The sequence below is a fragment of the Colobus angolensis genome, unplaced genomic scaffold (genome assembly GCF_000951035.1).
Source record: "Colobus angolensis palliatus isolate OR3802 unplaced genomic scaffold, Cang.pa_1.0 Scaffold9, whole genome shotgun sequence".
NCBI lineage: Eukaryota > Metazoa > Chordata > Mammalia > Primates > Cercopithecidae > Colobus > Colobus angolensis.
Window position 1 is genome coordinate 2,382,772 of NW_012122931.1, and position 18,216 is coordinate 2,400,987.

At 59.7% G+C, this 18,216-nt stretch overlaps 1 protein-coding gene across 1 annotated transcript in view; it reads right to left on the reverse strand.

Annotated features, from left to right (window-relative positions):
• Nucleotides 1-2,470: 2,470 nt before the first annotated feature.
• NTNG2 (netrin G2) overlaps nucleotides 2,471-18,216 on the reverse strand; it is an 88,509-nt gene continuing 72,763 nt past the window's right edge. Inside the window, exons 5-8 of the mRNA XM_011931176.1 lie at nucleotides 14,971-14,994; nucleotides 5,952-6,119; nucleotides 4,188-4,322; nucleotides 2,471-3,418 (exon numbers count right to left, since the gene is read on the reverse strand). Coding sequence (XP_011786566.1) covers nucleotides 3,183-3,418; nucleotides 4,188-4,322; nucleotides 5,952-6,119; nucleotides 14,971-14,994 — 563 coding nt within the window. The 3' untranslated portion in view covers nucleotides 2,471-3,182. The remainder of the gene's footprint in view (nucleotides 3,419-4,187; nucleotides 4,323-5,951; nucleotides 6,120-14,970; nucleotides 14,995-18,216) is intronic.

Here is an 18,216-nt window from a genome sequence, read left to right on the forward strand (position 1 = left end):
AAGCCAGTGATGCTGCTGCACATCCCACGTGCACAGGGCAGCCCCCCACCCCCTGCCATGGGGAATGACCCAGCCCCCAAGGTCAATGGTGCCAAGGTTGAAAATCTTGCCCTAGGGTGCAGGTGAGGGTTAATGCAGTAATGCAAGCACAGTGCCTGGGGCGTGCGGTGATGATGATCCAAGCCACACAATGGGAGCCTTTTCCTCCTCACCTCCCAGAACCAGTTGTCAAAATATGAGCTCTGGGGACAAGGGTGTGCCATTTTAAAAGAAAATGGTCTAGGACTTTTGGCTCTGCCGACCTTGTTTTCTCCTTCTCCTGCTGCCTGGAAGATGTCAGAGTTTTTCCAAATGGCCACTGGCAACATTCCGTCCACCCTCCGGGGAGGTCAGGGCCTGAGTGTGTCCCTGGGGACTGGGACTGCCACTCTGATTTACAACGAGCTCCACATCCCCGGCCCTGGGTGCACAGGCCGGTGCCAGAAGAGCTGACAGAGTGGGCCCAGCTGACAGAGGTCAAGGAGGACAGAGTGGCTGCCCACAGAGGCCCCTGCCTCCCAGACCCCTCACGGGTATTTGGGGACACACCCAGGGTGACATAAAGAGGTATGCCCTCTGCACCACTGTGTGGGCCTCTTCACAGCCCCCAGCTGCCCACCTTCTGCACCAGGGGCTTCTACTGCAGCCCCCATGCCAGCCTGGCACTGGTGCCTGACAGAGGATGGCCCACTTGCCTCCAGACAAGAACAGTGCTGGGATGTCATTGACGCTCCAGAGTCCCCAGCCTCGTGGATCGGACCAGGGCTGGTCACTGGGGTTGGGCCCTGCTGTCCCTGTCTCAAGTTCTGCCTCTAGTTCTGCTTCGAGGTGATACTTTATCATCTTGATGACTAGGAGGAAGCACCTGCTGTTTACTGACTGCGGCCAATGCTGCTTTTCTCTGGGGTGAGTTCTGCTTGGCTGCCCTGTGCTCACTGGAAGGCAGGGGCAGTCCTGTTCTGGACAGAGGTGGATTCTCAGCCTGAATCATGGACAGTCCTCTTCCTGGTGACCTGAGGGTCACCACAGGGGGCTGCGGCCAAGGAAGGGTGGGTTTCAGTCTCTCTGGCCTTAGAGGACTCAGGGGGCCCATATGCCAATCAGGGAGGGTCACAAGAACCTGGAAAGTGTGCATGGAACAGAAAACCCAAATTCTAGTGTTTTAATCACATCAACGTTTATTTTTTTTTCTCACACAGTAAGACATGCAGGCGGTGCAGTGGCTCACACCTGTAATCCCAGCACTTTGGGAGGCCAAGGCTGGAGGATCACTTGAGCCTAGGAGTTTGAGACCAGCCTGGGCAACATAGTGAGACCCCAACTCTATAAAAAATAAGTAGATAAATAAAAGCAGTGCCAAGGTTGCAGCCAGGGCAGGTGTCCCAGGCTCTGCAACTTCCACCCCCAGCTCCACCCTTCACTGTCCTGAGGGTGACACTTTTATGCTCAGTATCTCAAGAAGGCTCCTTCCCCATCCGGCTGACTGAAGAACAGAGGGAGGGACGAGAGAGAAAAAAACAGAGCCACAAACTTGGACAACTGAGGCTTTGTGGGGGTGTGGAGGAAGGCATGACTTTTAAGGAACTTTCTGGAAGCCCCACCCATCACTCCTGCTTACATCTCACTGCTCAGAGCTGTGTCCCCTGGCTACTCCTATCGACAAGAAGCCCCAGAGAGGTGTTTTATTTTATCTGGGTGCTTTGGGTCCCAGGCAGTGGGGTTCTGTGCATAAGGAAGAAGGTGAGGGTAGAGATGGGTCAGCTGTGGGAGGATCTGGGCTGGCAGAAGGCACTTCCGGGTCAGCGGGGTGCTGGGGGTGGGAGCTAACAGAGGAGGCCAGGAGGGGCTGGCATGTGGGCTCGGGACGCTGTGAATCCCATGCAGTGTCCTGTCATACCTCCCCCTCTTTTTCTGTGTTGTACTCTCCTGCTGTCCCCAAGGCCAAGTTTGTTCCACTTGGTCTTAGCTTAGCTTTGGGGACTCAAGGGAAGGACCCAGGTCTAAACCTCGCAGCCGGGAAAGAACAGGTGTGGTGGCAGAAGTCAGTGCTGGGAGCACCTGCAGGTGGAGCAGCAGGAGCAGTTAGCAACCGGGATCCCCGGGACTGCTCTGAAATAAACTTAGGTGGACGGGAGGCTGGACCGAGGGGGAAGTGTGGCCCCAGGGCTGGAGACACCAAGCAGAGCTGGGAGAGCTGCTGGATCCTCTGAAGCAGAGGTCCCAGGGGATGAACCCTGAATCAAGGAGCTTCCTCTCACCACTCCCAAGCTGCCCCTGTCCCCTCCAGCACTCCTCCTTAATCTTGAGAAGGTAATGAGGACAGGGAAATGGTGGCCCCAATAGGGAAACCGTTTCTTTAAGGCTTTGTTGTGGGTTCCTCACTAAGCCCCAAACCTGCCCAGCGTTCCCAACACAGAAAGAAAACAGGCCGTGGAGGCAGCAGTGAGCAAATTCTTTACTCCTCGGATTCTCGCCCCTCGGCCCCCGCGGTGACCGGCACTCCCGCCCAGTCCCCCCTACAGGGGACAGTGAATACAAACAAAAATAGTTCTCTACAGAACGAAATTTCCAGGCCCCCCACCCCTTCCTTCTCTCCTCCTCCCCCACACGGTGAGTTCCTTGGTCACCGGGCCTCCGGTGAGGCCTAGGGTCTGATGGGGTTGCAGGAAAAATAAAGAAAGAATAGAAAACAGGACCGACTCAGCGTCTGGAATTGTAGGCAACTGGAGGTCGGGGTCCGCCGCCGCCCGTGAGCCCGGCACAGGCCAGGGGTCGTCGGCCACAGTCCCGTGTGTGCAACTGTGGTGGGAGGCAGGTAGGGGGTGTGGGCCGAGCAGCGTTTCTCCCGACCCTCTGGCTCACCGCCAGCGGAAAAAAAAAGAGACAGACAAAAAAGAAACTGGGCAGCGGATAATACAAAAGAAAAACGAAACCAAATCGCAGGAGCGGGTACCGGAGTTCCAAGGCGCCCCTGCTGCGGGGGGAGGGCAGTGCGGGCGGGAGCGTGGGCCGGGCGGGGGGCCCTGCTAAGTAGCACCTGGGAGCAGCTCGGGCCGCACCCTTCTCGCCGTCCGGCCTCGGACGCCGGCCCCGCCCCGGGACCCCGGGACCCCCGGGTACAGGGAGCGTCCCCCGGGCGGGGCTCAGCGGCTCAGGCGGGCGGCCAGCCCCAGCAGTAGCAAGCAGCCGAGCAGAGTGGCGGGGCGCGGGGCGGCCCCGGGCGCGCGGTCGCAGTCCAGGCCGCCGTCATCGTCGGCGGGGTCGCAGCGGGGCTGCTCGCAGCGCACGCCGGTGTAGCCGCGCGGGCAGGCGCAGCGCTGGTTCTGCAGGCAGGTGCCTCCGTTCTGGCACAGCAGCTGGTCGTCGTCGCACACGTTGGCTGCGGGCGGAGGGGGCTGTCAGCACGGGGCGCGGCCCGGTCCCTCCCGCCCCACCTGCGAGCTCCTGGGGGCGCCTTTTGGGCCGGGGGTGTAGGAGGCTCCGGGCGCGCTGGGTGTGAAACGTCCCGCTGGGAGGGTAACGGCGCCCGAGCGAGATCTGGCCCCCAGCTGCCTCCCACCGCTGCCCCTCTCTCCCCGCCCCTCTGGCCTCGGTGCGGTTCTTCAGACGCGCCTGCAGTCTCCAGAGCTGTGCACGTGCTGTTCCATGCGCCTGGAGCGCCCTGCCACCCTCTGCCCGCGGCTAACGCCGACTCGGACAGCCTCCCTCCCTCTGTCCCCGCAAAACCCTTTTCAACCAACCCCAACTGCGTCTTTCTCGTAGTTCCCACCACGCACCACCATGCCCTAGGTCGCATCAGGCCCCGCCCCGAGCTCTTGGACCCGCCCCTCGGCCTGGACCCCGACCCCAGCAACATCCTGTCCACGTCCACCTGCCCGCTCAGTCTCGCTAGGCCCCGCCCACCGCCCCTGGCTCTGCCCCATCTCACCAGGCCCCCACCAACTTCCTGGACCCTGCCCCATCTCGTGAGGCCCCGCCCACCTCCCCTGCCCCGTCTCGTGAGGCCCGCCCACCTCCCCTGCCCCGTCCCACTAGGCCCCGCCCGCTCCGCCGGCCCTGTCCCGTCTGGCTAGGCCCCGCCCTCTGCCTTGGTCCTGCCCCTCCACCTTTCCGCAGGCTCTGCCCACGGGGGAACGGCGCGCACTTACGGTAGCAGCCCTGGCGCCAGTAGTGCGTGGGGAGGCAGTCGTCGCACTTGGGGCCCGCCGCGCCCTCGCGGCACTCGCAGAAGCCGGTCTCGTTGCATCGGTCGTGCACGGAGCCTATCTGGTTGCAGTTACACTCTGGACGGACACGGGCACGGGCGTGCGGTCAGGGCTACCTGTGGGCGCCGTCTGCTCGGACCCCCACTCTCCCGGCCTTGCAGCCGGGTCTCCGCACTCCCCAGGGGATGCTCCCCACACTGGGTCCACGTGAGCCCACAACTGGACGGCGGGTGGGGACTGCCCGGGGTGGCCAGACCTGGAGAAAAGACTCCGGCTTCCTTTCCTGGGATCAAAAATCTTCCAGCCCCGCCTTCCCCACCCTGGCTCTGGCGTGGCCCGGGTCAGCCCCTTCCCCTTTCTGGGCAACTAGAGGGGTCGCTGACCCTTCCCATCTCCAAAGAGCTATGACTCCGACAGATGGCAGAAGCTCAGCGGAGGCCACTGAGCATGTCTGGGGCTGCTGTGCTGTGGGGGTGGCCCTCCTCCATAGGTCCTTTCCAGGGGAGTGGAGGAACAGCCTATTCCTGCTCCCAGGGGGCGCCCAGTTTGTTTCCTTGGGGCTCTGCTTTGTGGGAGGGGGCGAATATCCTCCACCCTGAGAAACCTTGCAGCTCAGTGATGGCTCTGGGAGAGCCAGGGAGAGGAGGAGGGTGCCAGGGTGGGGGCGCCTCTAATTGGATCCAAAGGCCCTGCCCTGTCCCTGCAGCTGGCCCCCTGTGACGTCAGCGGCTTTGATCACTTAAGAGTTGATGGAATTATCTGAAGGCTGCCGCCATAATTCAAACCGACAGCTCCAGCTTTGCAGGCGCCCCTCCTCTGGCAGCCAGAGCTGCCTGCTGCATGGGGGATGGGCGATGGTGTCCCAAGGGGCCGGCTGGGCAGGGTTGGGGGACAGCCCCTGGGGCTGAGACCTGGCCTCTACTGACGACAGGGGCAACCATTCCAGGTTGGTGCGTTTTGGTTGGCGGTCGTGGCTTTGGTCTTTGCTCAGGCCCAAGGCCCTGATGAACTTCCTTCTCTACCCCAAAGCCAGTCCTTGAGTAGAACTTGGAAGAAAGCAGACTAGGTGCCCACCGGGGATGAAGAGCAGCTTTATAGCTGGACCTGGGCTGGTAAAGCGTTTGAAGAAAAGCTTCAGCCACAAAAAAAGAGCTGAAAACGAATCTGATCTGCCTCCCGATTTGATGAATGAGGAAGCTGAGGCCCAGGGAGGGGAAGGCAACTGCCCAAATGTATGCAGCAAGGCCATCTTTTGGCCCCCAACTGGCCCCCGAGGAGGAGGGATAGGCTGCTCCTCCACCCTTCTGGAAAGGCACTATGGAGGGGGACCGTTCCCCCCACCGCCCCCCACTGACACCAGCCCCAGACAGATGCTCAGTGGCCTCTGCCACTGAGTGCCTGTCACCTGCTAGAGTCACAGCTCTTTGGAACCAGGAAGGGTCAGTGTCCCCTCCAGTTGCCCAGAGAGGGAAAGGCCACTGGTAAGTTTTGCAACTCCAGTGCCTGCCGCAGAACGGCAAGGGGAGGTTACTAATAGAGCAGCTTCTGGAGCTTTCTGTCCTTAGAGATGGAGTGGGTCCTGGAGTTAGAATTCCCACAGCCTCCCCAGGTGATTCTGATGCAGGGGGCCCCAGAGGCCACCTCGCAATGCAGTGCACCCTGCACGCATTCCAGCAAGTTCCCTGTGCCGTGTCCGCGCCCTCTCACCAATGCAGACGTTCTCATCATCCAGTTCTGCCGAGCCGTTGCGGTAGTAGCCCAGCCGGCAGTGCTGGCAGTGCTGACCTCGCGTGTTGTGCTTGCAGCTGACGCAGGTCACCACATTCAGGAAGTCAATGTAGCTGCAGCGGTTGGAGTGACCGTAGCATTCGCAGTCTGGGGCGGCCAAGTAGGAAAAATACCAATGATCAGTGAGAATTCAGGGAAACTGAGGCACAGGGCAAGGAAGGACTCACCCCAGGTCATGCAGGGAGGAAGGCATCTTTGGAAAAGGTACCGGAAGGGGCCCTAGGCCTCCGACCCTTCTGTCGGATTCAGGAAGAGACAGGCCTCCCTGCTTTGAGCCCGGAGGAGAACCTGAGTAGGCTGAGCCCAGGGATTCCCACCTGGCCCTGTGGGCAGGGAACCAGGGAGGGCCAGTGGGCAGCACCTGCCAACGCCTGGCTGGGCACCAGGGCCAAGAGCTCGCTGAAGGATGCCCGCGTGCCGGAGTGATTAGAAAGTGATTCATGCAAGGAGGGCGGGGTCATGCCACCTGGCTGTGCACTGGGGGAGGGCGGCGCCTGGGTTGCCGGCGCCCCCTGTGGTGTCCTTGGGTGGATGAAATGCATGGGCGGACGCTGGACAAGATGTAATGGGCCAGGAGCTCCTGCCCATGCTGCTTTGGAAGATGGTTGGGAGGAAAACGCCCACCTGCCGGACCCCTTCTTATTAGCCTGAGCTTTCTGCAAGTTTGGTGGTTTTGCAGGATGCTAAGAGTGAGTGCCACTTTAAAGCAGGTGCCCCAGGAACCTGCCTGCCTCCCCCTGGCCCTGGCCCGGCTTGTGACTCGCTGCTCCTGGAAGCACATGGTTTCGTTCCAAGGACCACCGCCACCATGTCCTGCCGCCTCCCACACCCCACTCCTACATGGTTCTCAGGTTGACCCCTGCCTAATCAGCCCCGCTCCGAGGACCAGACAAGCACGGGGCAAGGCTCTCAGGGATTGGAGGTGAACCCCGCAATGTCAATGGAGGATTTGGTAAGGAAGGTCACCATCCCTAAGAATGGGGGGGGGGCATCCCTTGATGTTCCTACGAAGGGACACAGTATTCACCCGCCCACCCACCCTCCAGCAAGAAAGCCAATGTGGCTGCCCCTGAACAAGGACGGACACCGGCCACCCTCTTGAAACACCATCTGTGTATCCCTAGAGGACCCAGCTTTCCTTTTGTGATGGGATAAGGAGGGACTGACCCAGTGGTCAAGGGTATGGGAGACCCTGGAGAAACAGCCTGTGCCCACGAGAGATGGTGGGCATTCCCACCTGTGGGCCACCTGGATCTGCCCCCTTCACTTTGTCCCTCCAGAGACAATGAGGAGGTGAGGCATCCTCTAAGTGTCCCAAAGAGCAGCATCGGTGACCCGTGTGTCTCAGATTCTGCTTCAACCAAGATGAGCCCCTGGGCCACACCTCCCAGGGGAGCTGGGACAGGCTATTTCTGGCATCTGCTCTGCCCGCTGTGTGGCCTGCCCACTGTGCCCAAGTTGGCTTCTGACTCATACCTGCTCCCAGCTCCCTTGGGGAGGGTAGCCTGTAGGGAAGACAGACTCAGTTTAACCTTGGCCCAGCTACTCCAGGAGGGTTTTCTGAGCCAGCCATTTGTCCTCTGTCCTGCACCGTCTTTTTCCAGTGGTGGTTGGGGAACAGGTGTCGGGGAGGGCTGATGGGGCCCCAGGCCCATCCTCTTACCTTGGAATTCTTCAATAGGCATCACTTGAGGAGATTTGGGCTTGAGCTGGAAAAGTTTGTAGCCCTTGGCAGGGGCAGGGGCAGCAGCAGGGGTGCCCACAGCTTGGAGAGATGAGAAACAGGTTCTTTCGTCTGCCATGGTCCCGCTGCCCAGGGAAGAGCCCAGCAAAGGCTTCCGAGCGGCCCTGGGCCAGCTCTAGGGCAGGCAGCCTTGTCGCCTGCTCAGATGTGAGGGAGGGAGAGGCCCCTCTGGCCTCAAATCACACAGCCCCTCTCCTTGAAGAGCCCAGGGAGGTGGGGCCCCTTCCTGAAGGAAACACAGCACATCCCGAGCTCGCAAATCAGCCCTGCTCTTGGTCCCCTCTCTGAGACCATGGACACATCTGGCTGGATTACTCCCCCAAATGACTTCTGTAACCCCTGACACCCCCCGCGCCCTGCTAAGGCCTTCTTGGAAGCCGAATGGCTTTTAGACGGATCGATATCGTGTTGCACACCTGTCTCTTGTTCTCCCCACCTCCTCTTCAAACTTCCTGGAGCATCAAACCCAGAGACTAAACCTGGCATTTAAGGACTTTGGCATCTCCCTTCCTTTCTGAAACAATCTTCCTGCGCCAGCCAAAGTGAATCCTTCGCTGTCCCTGGAGTCCCACTCGCAAGTGCTGTCAAGCCAGGAACAGCGACGCCCTGCCCAGAATCCCACCGGGGCCCCAGCGCCCTATCTGTGCGTGAGCAGCCACTGTCCCGGAAGCGTCACTGCCTTGGCTTCCCTATGGGGAGTCTGTGGTGGCCTCATGGGCCCAGGGTAGGGAAGTGATGGCTCCCGTCAGCTTTGTCTCCATCACCAGAGAGGACTCCAGACCCAGGTCCTCCAGGTTTCTAGGAACCAACCATCCGACCCTCTCTAAATATGCTTCCAGCGCCAGAGCTTCCTGCCAGTAGAGGGCGCTCAAAGCCCGGCTCGCTGCTCAGAGCTGGGGCCGGAGGGAATTTGAACAGGTGAGCTGGAGGAACAGCTCACCGGTTCCCTAGACCTCAGGCCCTAATTCCCAGCCCAGGCTTGGTGAGCTGGGGCCAGGGACAATTTCCCTTTAGGAGAGTCAGGCAGGCCTGCGCGTTTCCTCGGTGTGTCTGTCTACAGCTACAGATGAGCCCGTGCGTCTCCTCCCATGTAACAGGAGGATGTCAGTGTCTTCCAGGACCCGGCCCTCCCACCTTTAACCCACACATTTTCCACTTTCTCAGGCTCCCTGACATCCCACTGCCAAGCCTTTGCCCTGGCTGGTCCTGCGGCCTGGAATATGCCACCTTCCCCCTTCACCCGCCACAGTCCACCCTCCGAGGTCTCATGGCCCCCGCTCCTGCAGGAAGCCCCTCTGACTCTCTCTGATCCAGCAACTGCCCTGGTGTCCTGTGAGCAAGGGGGAGCTGGAAAGGGGGGTTCCTGTCGAGGGAGGCAGGACCTCCACTCGACTCTGAAGCCCTTGGAGGGAGTGCTGGTGGAAGGGCTTGGTGTGGCGGTGCCACATGGAACCTCTCTAAGCGGGTGAAGTTTGGGGGCAGAGCTGGTAGACCTGCTCTACCAGGCCGCTCCCTCACCACCATGCCCTAGAGCTTCCCAGGCACCGACATTCTACACCCGTGCCCTCAGTTGGTTGCTGCGCCACACCACCCCACCCCCGACCCCAGGTCCCCACCACGCACCTGCTACTTCCACTACAGGGGGAGGGGCCTGTGAGTCTAAGAGGGTGCTTCCCCGGGGTCTCAGGCCCATCACAGGCCTTGCCCCCATACCTTCTGCACGGGCGGCCACCTGGGACCACCTGCTTGAGAGAGGGGCAGCCGTAGATGGCCTGGTCCACTCTTGGGGGGAAGAAGAGAAGAAACCAAGTTATGTGAGGGGGTGGTGCTGAGGGAAGCTGGGCACTTACTGAGGCACCACAGCCCCGCACCCCACAGGCCCCTTAAAGCAGCAGCACTATTAGGAGAGGCTCTGCCTACACTGGCCAAAGGAACTGGGTCCAAATCTACTACAGAGGCAGCATCTACACTATTGCGGTCTGTAGACAGCACATGCAGACTTAAAGCCAGATAGATGGGAGGTGGCCTCATGCCTGAGAATCTGCATATGCTTCAGCGAGACCCTTCTACACTCCCTGTGTGATCCCTGTTCTGACCGAAGGACAGAGCTAGACCAGATCCCGTCTCTGGGCCCAGACCTCTCTGAGCTGATGTCTCTAATGGCTGCAAAGTGGGGCACGTGTTCCGGCCAAGATCTTAGATGTGTCCAGAAGTGTTCTGGAAGGCCTCCTTCCTGTCCAGCCCCAATCCAGGGACCGGAGCCTCCCCTAGCATCTGACCTGCTTCCTCTATCACTGCCCTTCTACCTTCCTGACCCCTGGCCTGGGCCCATTTTCACCAGGGACCCCAGCATGAATCAGCCCCCAAATGCCACAGTGCTCAGCCCCTAGACTAACAGGATACCCAGCCAGGAAGGCAGGCAGGGCTGGCAAAGAACTGTCCTGTGCCCAGATTTCAAAGGAGGCACCCAGGGGGACAGGGGAGGGCTGTTGTTTCCGCTTCTTGAAGGGATTATACACAATGGTGCCTGCGGGGAAAGAAAAGGAAAAGCTCCCAGCTAACAAGGGCTGAAGGCTTCCCAGCTGGGAGTGGAGAGCTTTGGACATCAATTGACTTTAATATGATGTTCAGGGGGAAGATGAGGCCGCCAGGCCCAAATTGGCAAGGGCTTAATTAGAGCCACGAGAAAGCCAGCCCTGAAGGCATTTGCTTCCGAGTCTGTCTCCCTCCACCCTCCGTGGCCCAGTCCAGGAGAGGATTAGTGTCTCCAGCGGCGTTTTCCACCCCCAGCGCTGTCCTCCAGACAGCTTGACGTTGGCAGGCGGGAGAAGCATCTGGCCCAGGAGTTCAGAGGCCCAGCTGGACTCTGGTCAAAGAGCCCAAAGCACCTGTTGGGAGGCATCCGGGGATATTCAGGATCTTTCAGGGACCAGGGTCTTGGGGAGGGAGAGAGTCCTGGCTGGGCTGCCCAGGGACACACTCAGGTGTGCAGGAAGCAAGTTCTCGCCATGGCCTGTGTGCTGTGCCAAGGCCCCATGGAAGCCTGGTCTGCTCCTTTGGAACTGGGAAGCCCTGCAAGCCAGGCCTTAAAGATCGCGCTACCTGGCCGGGCGCAGTGGCTTACGCCTGGAATCCCAGCACTTTGGGAGGCTGAGGCGGGTGGATCAGTTGAGGTCAAGAGTTCGATACCAGCCTGACCAGCATGGTGAAACCCCATCTCTACTAAAAAGACAAAAATTAGCTGGACCCGGTGACGGATGCCTGTAATCCCAGCTACTTGGGAGGCTGAGGCAGGAGAATTGCATGAACCCGGGAGGCAGAGGTTGCGGTGAGCTGAGGTCGCACCATTGCACTCCAGCCTCGGCGACAAGAGCGAAGCTCCATCTCGAAATAAATAAATAAATAAATAAATAAATAAATAAATAAATAAATAAATAAAAATAGCACTACCTCATAGCCCCTGGAGGCCTCAGGGCAACAGCTTTGGGTGGCTGAGTTGGCGCACCCTGAGTTCAAATCCTGCCTGTGCCTCTCCATAATCCTGGGACATCAGGCAGCTGCCTCTTTTTCTTTTTTCGTCTGAAACAGCTTGATTGAGGTATAATTTACATATCACAAAATCCAGCTGCTTCCTCCTAAGCCTCGATCCCCTCACCTGTGGGACTAGGAAAATAACAGCCTCCATCTCACAGAGCTGTGACCCCAGAATATAATGATACGATGATAGGAGCACAGCCTTTAGCCCGTGAGAACTCACCCTCAGCAACTGCAATGATCATTTTTATTAATGGGGGCTCTGGACAGGGGCTTCGGTTGCTGAAGAGGAGGGAGGAGCCCCTAGATGTGGGCTGTGGGGGCCACTGACTGTCACATTGGAGCCACCTCCTCCCTTAATGTCCTGCTTCTTGACACAGGGCTGAGGGTGCAGAGCAACACTGTCTTGCCAAGAGGGAGGGTGTGCCTTCTGTTCCCTGAGGGGATCCTGGGGACCCTCGCCTCCCCCACATTTACCACTCTGGCCTCTGACTTTTCCTCTTTAATTCCCAACTTTGCACAATCTGCCCAGCCTCCCACGGCTGCCCTGGCACCAAGTCAGAAGCAGCTCCGCAAATGGATTCAAGGTTCCTCTGTGTGTGCGTGTGTGTGCGTGCGCGTGTGTGTGCATGTGTGTGTTTGTGTACGTGCGTGTGCATGCGTGTGTGTGTGCATGCATGTGTGTGTGCCTGTGTACACTTGCACATGTGATATGGAGAGTATCTGGCCTCCCAGCCAGACCACTGTTTGCAGGCAGGCACAGCCCCCACCACCACTGTTTCTGCTTCTGTCTGCCCACCACAGGCTCAGTAGCCAAGCACAGGTCCCCTTTGGCTGGGCCAACCTATGTCTGAAGTCCAGAATTCTCAGAGTGACCCATGTCCTCCACCCCAAGGAGGATTCCTGGGCCAGGAGGCTTCCCTGAAATCCTCCAATCTTTTGGCTACCCCTGCCTCCTGTAAATGCCTCCTGCAGAAAAGGAAGGCTGTAGAAAGAAGTGGGGTGTGCCGCCCCCTGGGGAGCCGCTCTGGATGGCCTAGGAAGGAGGAGGTCTTTCTCTCAGCATTTGCCCCCGCCTGGGGAGCCTGAGTGCCCACCCAGCAACAGGCCAAGGCAGGAGCTGATGGAGGGGACTCTGCCCTTTAGAAATGCCACCCCTCGGCTGGGCGCGGTGGCTCAAGCCTGTAATCCCAGCACTTTGGGAGGCCGAGATGGGCGGATCACGAGGTCAGGAGATCGAGACCATCCTGGCTAACACGGTGAAACCCCGTCTCTACTAAAAAATACAAAAAACTAGCCGGGCGAGGTGGCGGGCGCCTGTAGTCCCAGCTACTCAGGAGGCTGAGGCAGGAGAATGGCGTGAATCCAGGAGGCGGAGCTTGCAGTGAGCTGAGATCCGGCCACTGCACTCCAGCCTGGGCGACAGAGCAAGACACTGTCTCCAAAAAAAAAAAAAAAAAAAAAAATGCCAGCCCTCCAGGGGGAAGGAGCAGTGGGGCAGGTCCTCTTGGATCAGAGAGAGGGAGGGCCAGGGCACTACCCAAGGAGTCAGGAGTCCCCACCAGGCCCTCCCTGCAGGGTGGGTGGTGGGGGACAGGATATGGCAGGTTATTGGATCACCCCTCCCCGGCTGGGACCAGGAAGAATCCCCCTTGGTCATTGTCTTCCTGGAGCCCTCTGGGAAGGAAAAATCCTTTCAGACCCCTGGCACCTGCAGTGCGCAGAGTCCAGGGACACTCCCAAGGTGAGTCCAGGTGAGAGCAGAGGCCCACCCCAGCACCCCCAGCCTTGAATGTATGCGAGTCCCTCCTCTGGAGGGGAGTGAGAATCAGGTTTCCATGCTTGTCTGTGGCAGACCCCTGAAGGGGCAGGACGTCTGGCCCTGGCCTGGCCTTGCACTACACACGCAGCCCCCACATTCCCAGCAGCCAAACCCAACTCCACAGGCTCCCTCTGCCCGCTGATCAGAGACATTTGCTTTCTGGGCTAACCCTGCTCCATCCATCGCACCGGCGCGCTGCTGCCGAGGGGTTAAGGACAGAGAGGCCCTGGGGGCCAGGTGGGGGCAGGGTGTGGGCGGGGCTCCAGCCACCGTGGAGGCAGAAGCACCACTGGGAGACAACGCCGGTCTTCGACTGCATGTCAGGATGGCCTTGCTGCCGCCACACCTTTCCTCCCAGTTCCTGCAGCTGTCTGGCTACACTGGTCTGGGAGACCTTCTAAGCAATGACTTGAAGGGCAGGAGGAAGACGATTTCGGAAGCTGAACTGACCATTGAATCCCCTGGTTGGGCTCAGGAACAGATTGACCCAGGTGACCTGGAAGCCCCTTTGGCCTGTGGCCTCCCATCTCTAGGGTTCTAGCGTCTCTATTCTAAGAGCCAAGCCCCTGCTCTCCCGCACGGGGCTGCCGACCCTCCCACCCCAAGAGAGGCGGGGACCCAGACTAGAAGCAGCAGAGGGTGGGATGGCAGGGGTCACTATACCCTGGCACCCACCTGTGGGCTGTGGGGTGCTGGGAGCCGTGGGGGCCCAGGCAGTGGACGTGGAGGGGACAGGAGCAGTGGGGGCCCCTGTCATGGCTGTGGTGGCCGCAGTGGCCACAGGGCCTTTGGGGTCGGGATCTTTCTGGGACCTGCTGATGCCTGGTGAGAGATGGGAGAAGCAAGAGAGGGTGGGGGGGTTGCTGGGGTGGGGACACCACAGAGAAGCAACTTACAACGGCTGTGCAGGCCAGCGTCCCTGCAGGGTCCGGCTTCTTTCTGGCGCCCTCTCGGCCCACTGGCTTCCCAGTCAGGGGCCCTCTGGGTCTGGGAGGGACAACTTGGGTGGGATGTGGGGCCCCACGGAGCCCTGGTGGAGGCTGACAGTGCACCCCAGAAGCATTTCTGAGATTTGGGGTCTGCTCCCGGCTGGCTCTTTGACATTGGCCAGTCCTTTCCTGCTGCCTCTCGGAGCAGATGGCGACTTCCCGGGGGAGGGGTTTGCAAGGCTGAAATGAGAGACTGTGCCTGGCACCCTGTGAGTGTTTGGGGACAGTCTCGATGACATTCACTGATAACCTGTGGGCACCATGTCACTCTCACCCTCCTGGGGAACTCTCAGGACCCCCACCTCCTGCAGATGGCCCTCCTTGGGCCAACTCCCCTGGGACCTGAGCTGACCTGGATGAGCAGAGCCCTGGGCCAAGCTGGCTGCAGAGGCTGCCCAGAGGGAGGCTGCCCCCATGGTCAGGCTGGGGGTTGGATTCTACCCCTGGTGGTGGAAAATCACCCCACTCTTGCCTGGCAGGAGAGACTCCTCTCCCAGATCCAGGTGAGAGAAGAGGCCCCGGTGGCAGGAGGAGCAGGGAACCCACCCGGGGCCAAGGGACCTGCAAAAGGTCCTGTCCCGTTTTCCAAAGCAGCACTGATGGAGCTCCCGGGAGAGCCTGAGAGTTGCTGGACAGCAGGCCACAGCAAAATGACACATGACACATGGCATATGATGTGGAGGGGAGAGGTGGAGGGGGGAGAGGTGGAGAAGCAGATGGGGCATAATTAGAGGAGGGAGTGAATAGGCCCAAGTCCCAGAGGGGACACTGAAGCCCCTTTTTTCTCTCCTGCTTTTTCCAGGACATACAAAGAGGGGCCCTGGCTGCCCTCCCTGGGCATGTACTTACTGCCAAAGGAACCTGCAGCAGCACCTGTGGAAGAGAGAGGGGCGTGAGCCGGCTGCCCCAGGGAAAGGGGCCTGGCTGTCACCTCCCTGCAGAGGGGCCAGCAGGGCAGGGGAGCGTCTGGAGGTGCTCCTCCCTCAAGAGCACCTGCTGCACCACACAGCTGCTAGCAATGACGACCTGCAGGGTGTGGGGACCGGGGTGGATTATCCAGTTCCATCCTCACTGCAGCCCTGGGAGGGAGGAATCACTGTTGGCCCATTTTGCACATGGAGACACTGAATCTCAGAGCCGTGACTTGCCCTTGGGGACATGCTGACAGGTGCCAAACGCTCCACTGGGAGCTTCATACACACTCCTATTTTAGATTTTTGGGCCCTCCAGTGCAGGACAAGGACATTGTATGGAGTGTTCCTGTCTAAGAAGTGCAGTGTGGCTGGAAAACTCGCTGAGAAACCACGGGAGCGGCGGTCGCGGGTGGTATGCGTCCCACGTGCCAGGCACGGTGTCAGCATCCCCTACATGAACCGTGCCCTCCTCATAAGAACCCCAGGAGGGAGTTTCCTTACGGTCCTGATTCTACAGCTGAGGACATGTGGCTGGGGGAGAAATATAGCTGGGAGTGGGCGAGGCCTGACTCGAATCTGGGTGTCTCTGTGTGTCCAGGGGATGGGGGAGGCCTATGATCCTGGTGTGACCAGGGGCCTCGAAATCCTGGGGTGAGATTCATCCCAGTTGCAAAAGGAAGGAGCTGGTGCCACAACTTTCTCCACAGTGTTCCCAAGAAAGGACGCTGTGGGATCGGCAGTGGGACGTGTGGCTCATGGACTTCTCCTGGGCCTGGGAGGACGAGCCCATCCCCACCCACTCCTTCCTCCACCTCCGTGTCTGGGCAGGCACCTGCTAGACCCTGAGGACACCTCGGGGTGCAGCCACAGTAAGCAAGGCCCAGGACTGGGTGGCAACCAAGTGAGGCTCCATGGGGACAGGCGGGACATCAGGCAGGGCACAGGGAGGTCCTGGGGCCTCTAAGTTGGGCCCTGGAGGGTGATGATGGACTGGCCAGGTGGGGGCAGAGGGGCAAGGAGGTGGGAAGACATTGGGAGTGAGGGCTGCTGCAGGACTGAGGGTGGCATTGGGAGAGACCTGGGGGGATGGAGGGAAGTTGGAAGCACATGTGGGGGAGGAGGGTCTCCAGTCAAGGTGACCCCCAGACTTGCAGCTTGGCCCAGTGTATGTCGGTGCCACTTACTGAGGAGGGGTCACGGCAGGGGCAGGGTGAGGGCAAAATTAGCCTCTGTGTCTCCTTGGGCTGTTTCCTGTTGGCGCCCCAGAGAAGGCAGGAGACTTGGGTGCTGAGGACAACAGCGCCTGCAAGTATCAGAAGAAACCCCTCCTTCCTGGGGCTTGGGGGCCTCAAAGGCAATTCCCAGGGACTCCCAGGGAAGCAGGAGGTGGGGCCAGCTCCAGGAGTCTCCCCTAAATAAGGAAGCCCCAGCTGTGCAGCCCCTACAGGCCTGTCTGTCCATCGCTGGCTAGACCGGTGGTGGTGAGTGGGGGTGAGGGTGGGGACAGGGGATCCTCCTAGGTGTGACCTGCAGCTAAGTGTCTCAGGTGGCCAGAGACGGGCAGAGGGAGGCCTTGCAGAACCTCCAGATGCAGGAGGCAAGTGGAAGAAGAAAAAAGTCAGAAATGGCCAGACGTGGTGGCTCATACCTATAATCCCAGCACTTTGGGAGACTAAGACAGGAGGGTTACTAGAGCTCAGGGTCTCGAGACCAGCCTGGGCAACATGGGAAAGCCTTTCCCCTACAAAAAACACAAAAATTACCCGGGTCTGGTGGCATGCACCTGTGGTCCCAGCTACTTGGGAGGCTGAAGTGGAGGATCGCTTAAGCCCAGGAGGTTGAGGTTACAGTGAGCCATGATTGTGCCACTGCACTCCAGCCTGGGCGACAGAGTGAGAAACCTATCTCTAAGAAAAAAAAAAAAAGAAAAGGAGGGTGTGATGATGGAGAGAACAGGGCAGAAAGGAGGGAAGGGAGAGAGGCCCTCAGGATAGACAAAGGGGAAGCAAATTTGTGAGTCAGGGAGAGAGTGACGGCCACTAAAGAGAGACCTCAGGAAAGGGTTTGGACCACAAAGAGATGGGGACGGCAAGCTGGGAGGAGGCAGCGGCTGGAGCGGGCTGTCAGCCCCCGGAGCGCTCTTTGTGCCTTTGAAAACCCGGGAGTGCTGTTTGGTGCCTGCCAAGTCACCCCTTCAAAGGCCTGTCTCACCGCCTGCTGCAGCACACGCGTGACATGCCTCTCATGGCCTCTGCACATGGCTCTCAGCTTTGATCAGCCTAAAGTCACATAAATCTTCCACCCGTCGAGGGAGGATGTCCAGATGGGGTGCAGGAGCCCCCTTCCCAGGCCTGGTGTGGGCATCAGATCCAGTAGCTGCCCTAAGCCCTGGCGTTGGCACGCAACTCACTGTGAAACCTGGGAGGGCCCCGAGGTTTGCTGGGCCTCAGTCTGCTCATCTGGACAATGGCCCATAATAAGGACTGCACCCTGTGGGGCTGCGTGAGGTGGAAGCGAGATACACAAAGTGCCTAGGAGGGCCTTGGGCACCAACCACGCCCTTGAGAACGGCCAGCATCCGTAAAGTGGCAATGGTGGGGATCAGGGAGAGCCCACCCCACGGGCAGTCTGTGGCCTTCTCCACTTGCAGCCCAGGGGCTTCCTGGCATTCTGGTTTCATGGAGACAGCGTGGACTACGCTGGGGCCCCCCTGAGCGGGGGTCCTCAGAAGGGGGTCTATGATGCAGATGCGAGTGGGCAGACCCTGAGGATGGCTCCCTGGCATGGCTGGGCGAGGACAGGAGAGGGGTGGGCAGAGAGCACATGCGGGGACTCTGGTGCAGGCCATAGAGGACACATCTGTAAAATGGGATGACAGGAGCTCAGCTCCCAGGGGTTGCTCTGAGGATGGAGGAAGTGCTGAACACGCAGCACTTGGCTTTTGTGGCTTGCTCCGAACACCCCAGAGATGCTCATGATCAGGGATGACGCTACTGATCCCCTCATCTGAAGTGGGGGTCCCACCCCTTCACTCCCTGCCATCCCACGGGGGCCTCCTGCCAGCCGTCAGGGTTAAGAGGGGGAAGGGCTGGCCGGGCGCGGTGGCTCAAGCCTGTAATCCCAGCACTTTGGGAGGCCGAGACGGGTGGATCACGAGGTCAGGAGATCGAGACCATCCTGG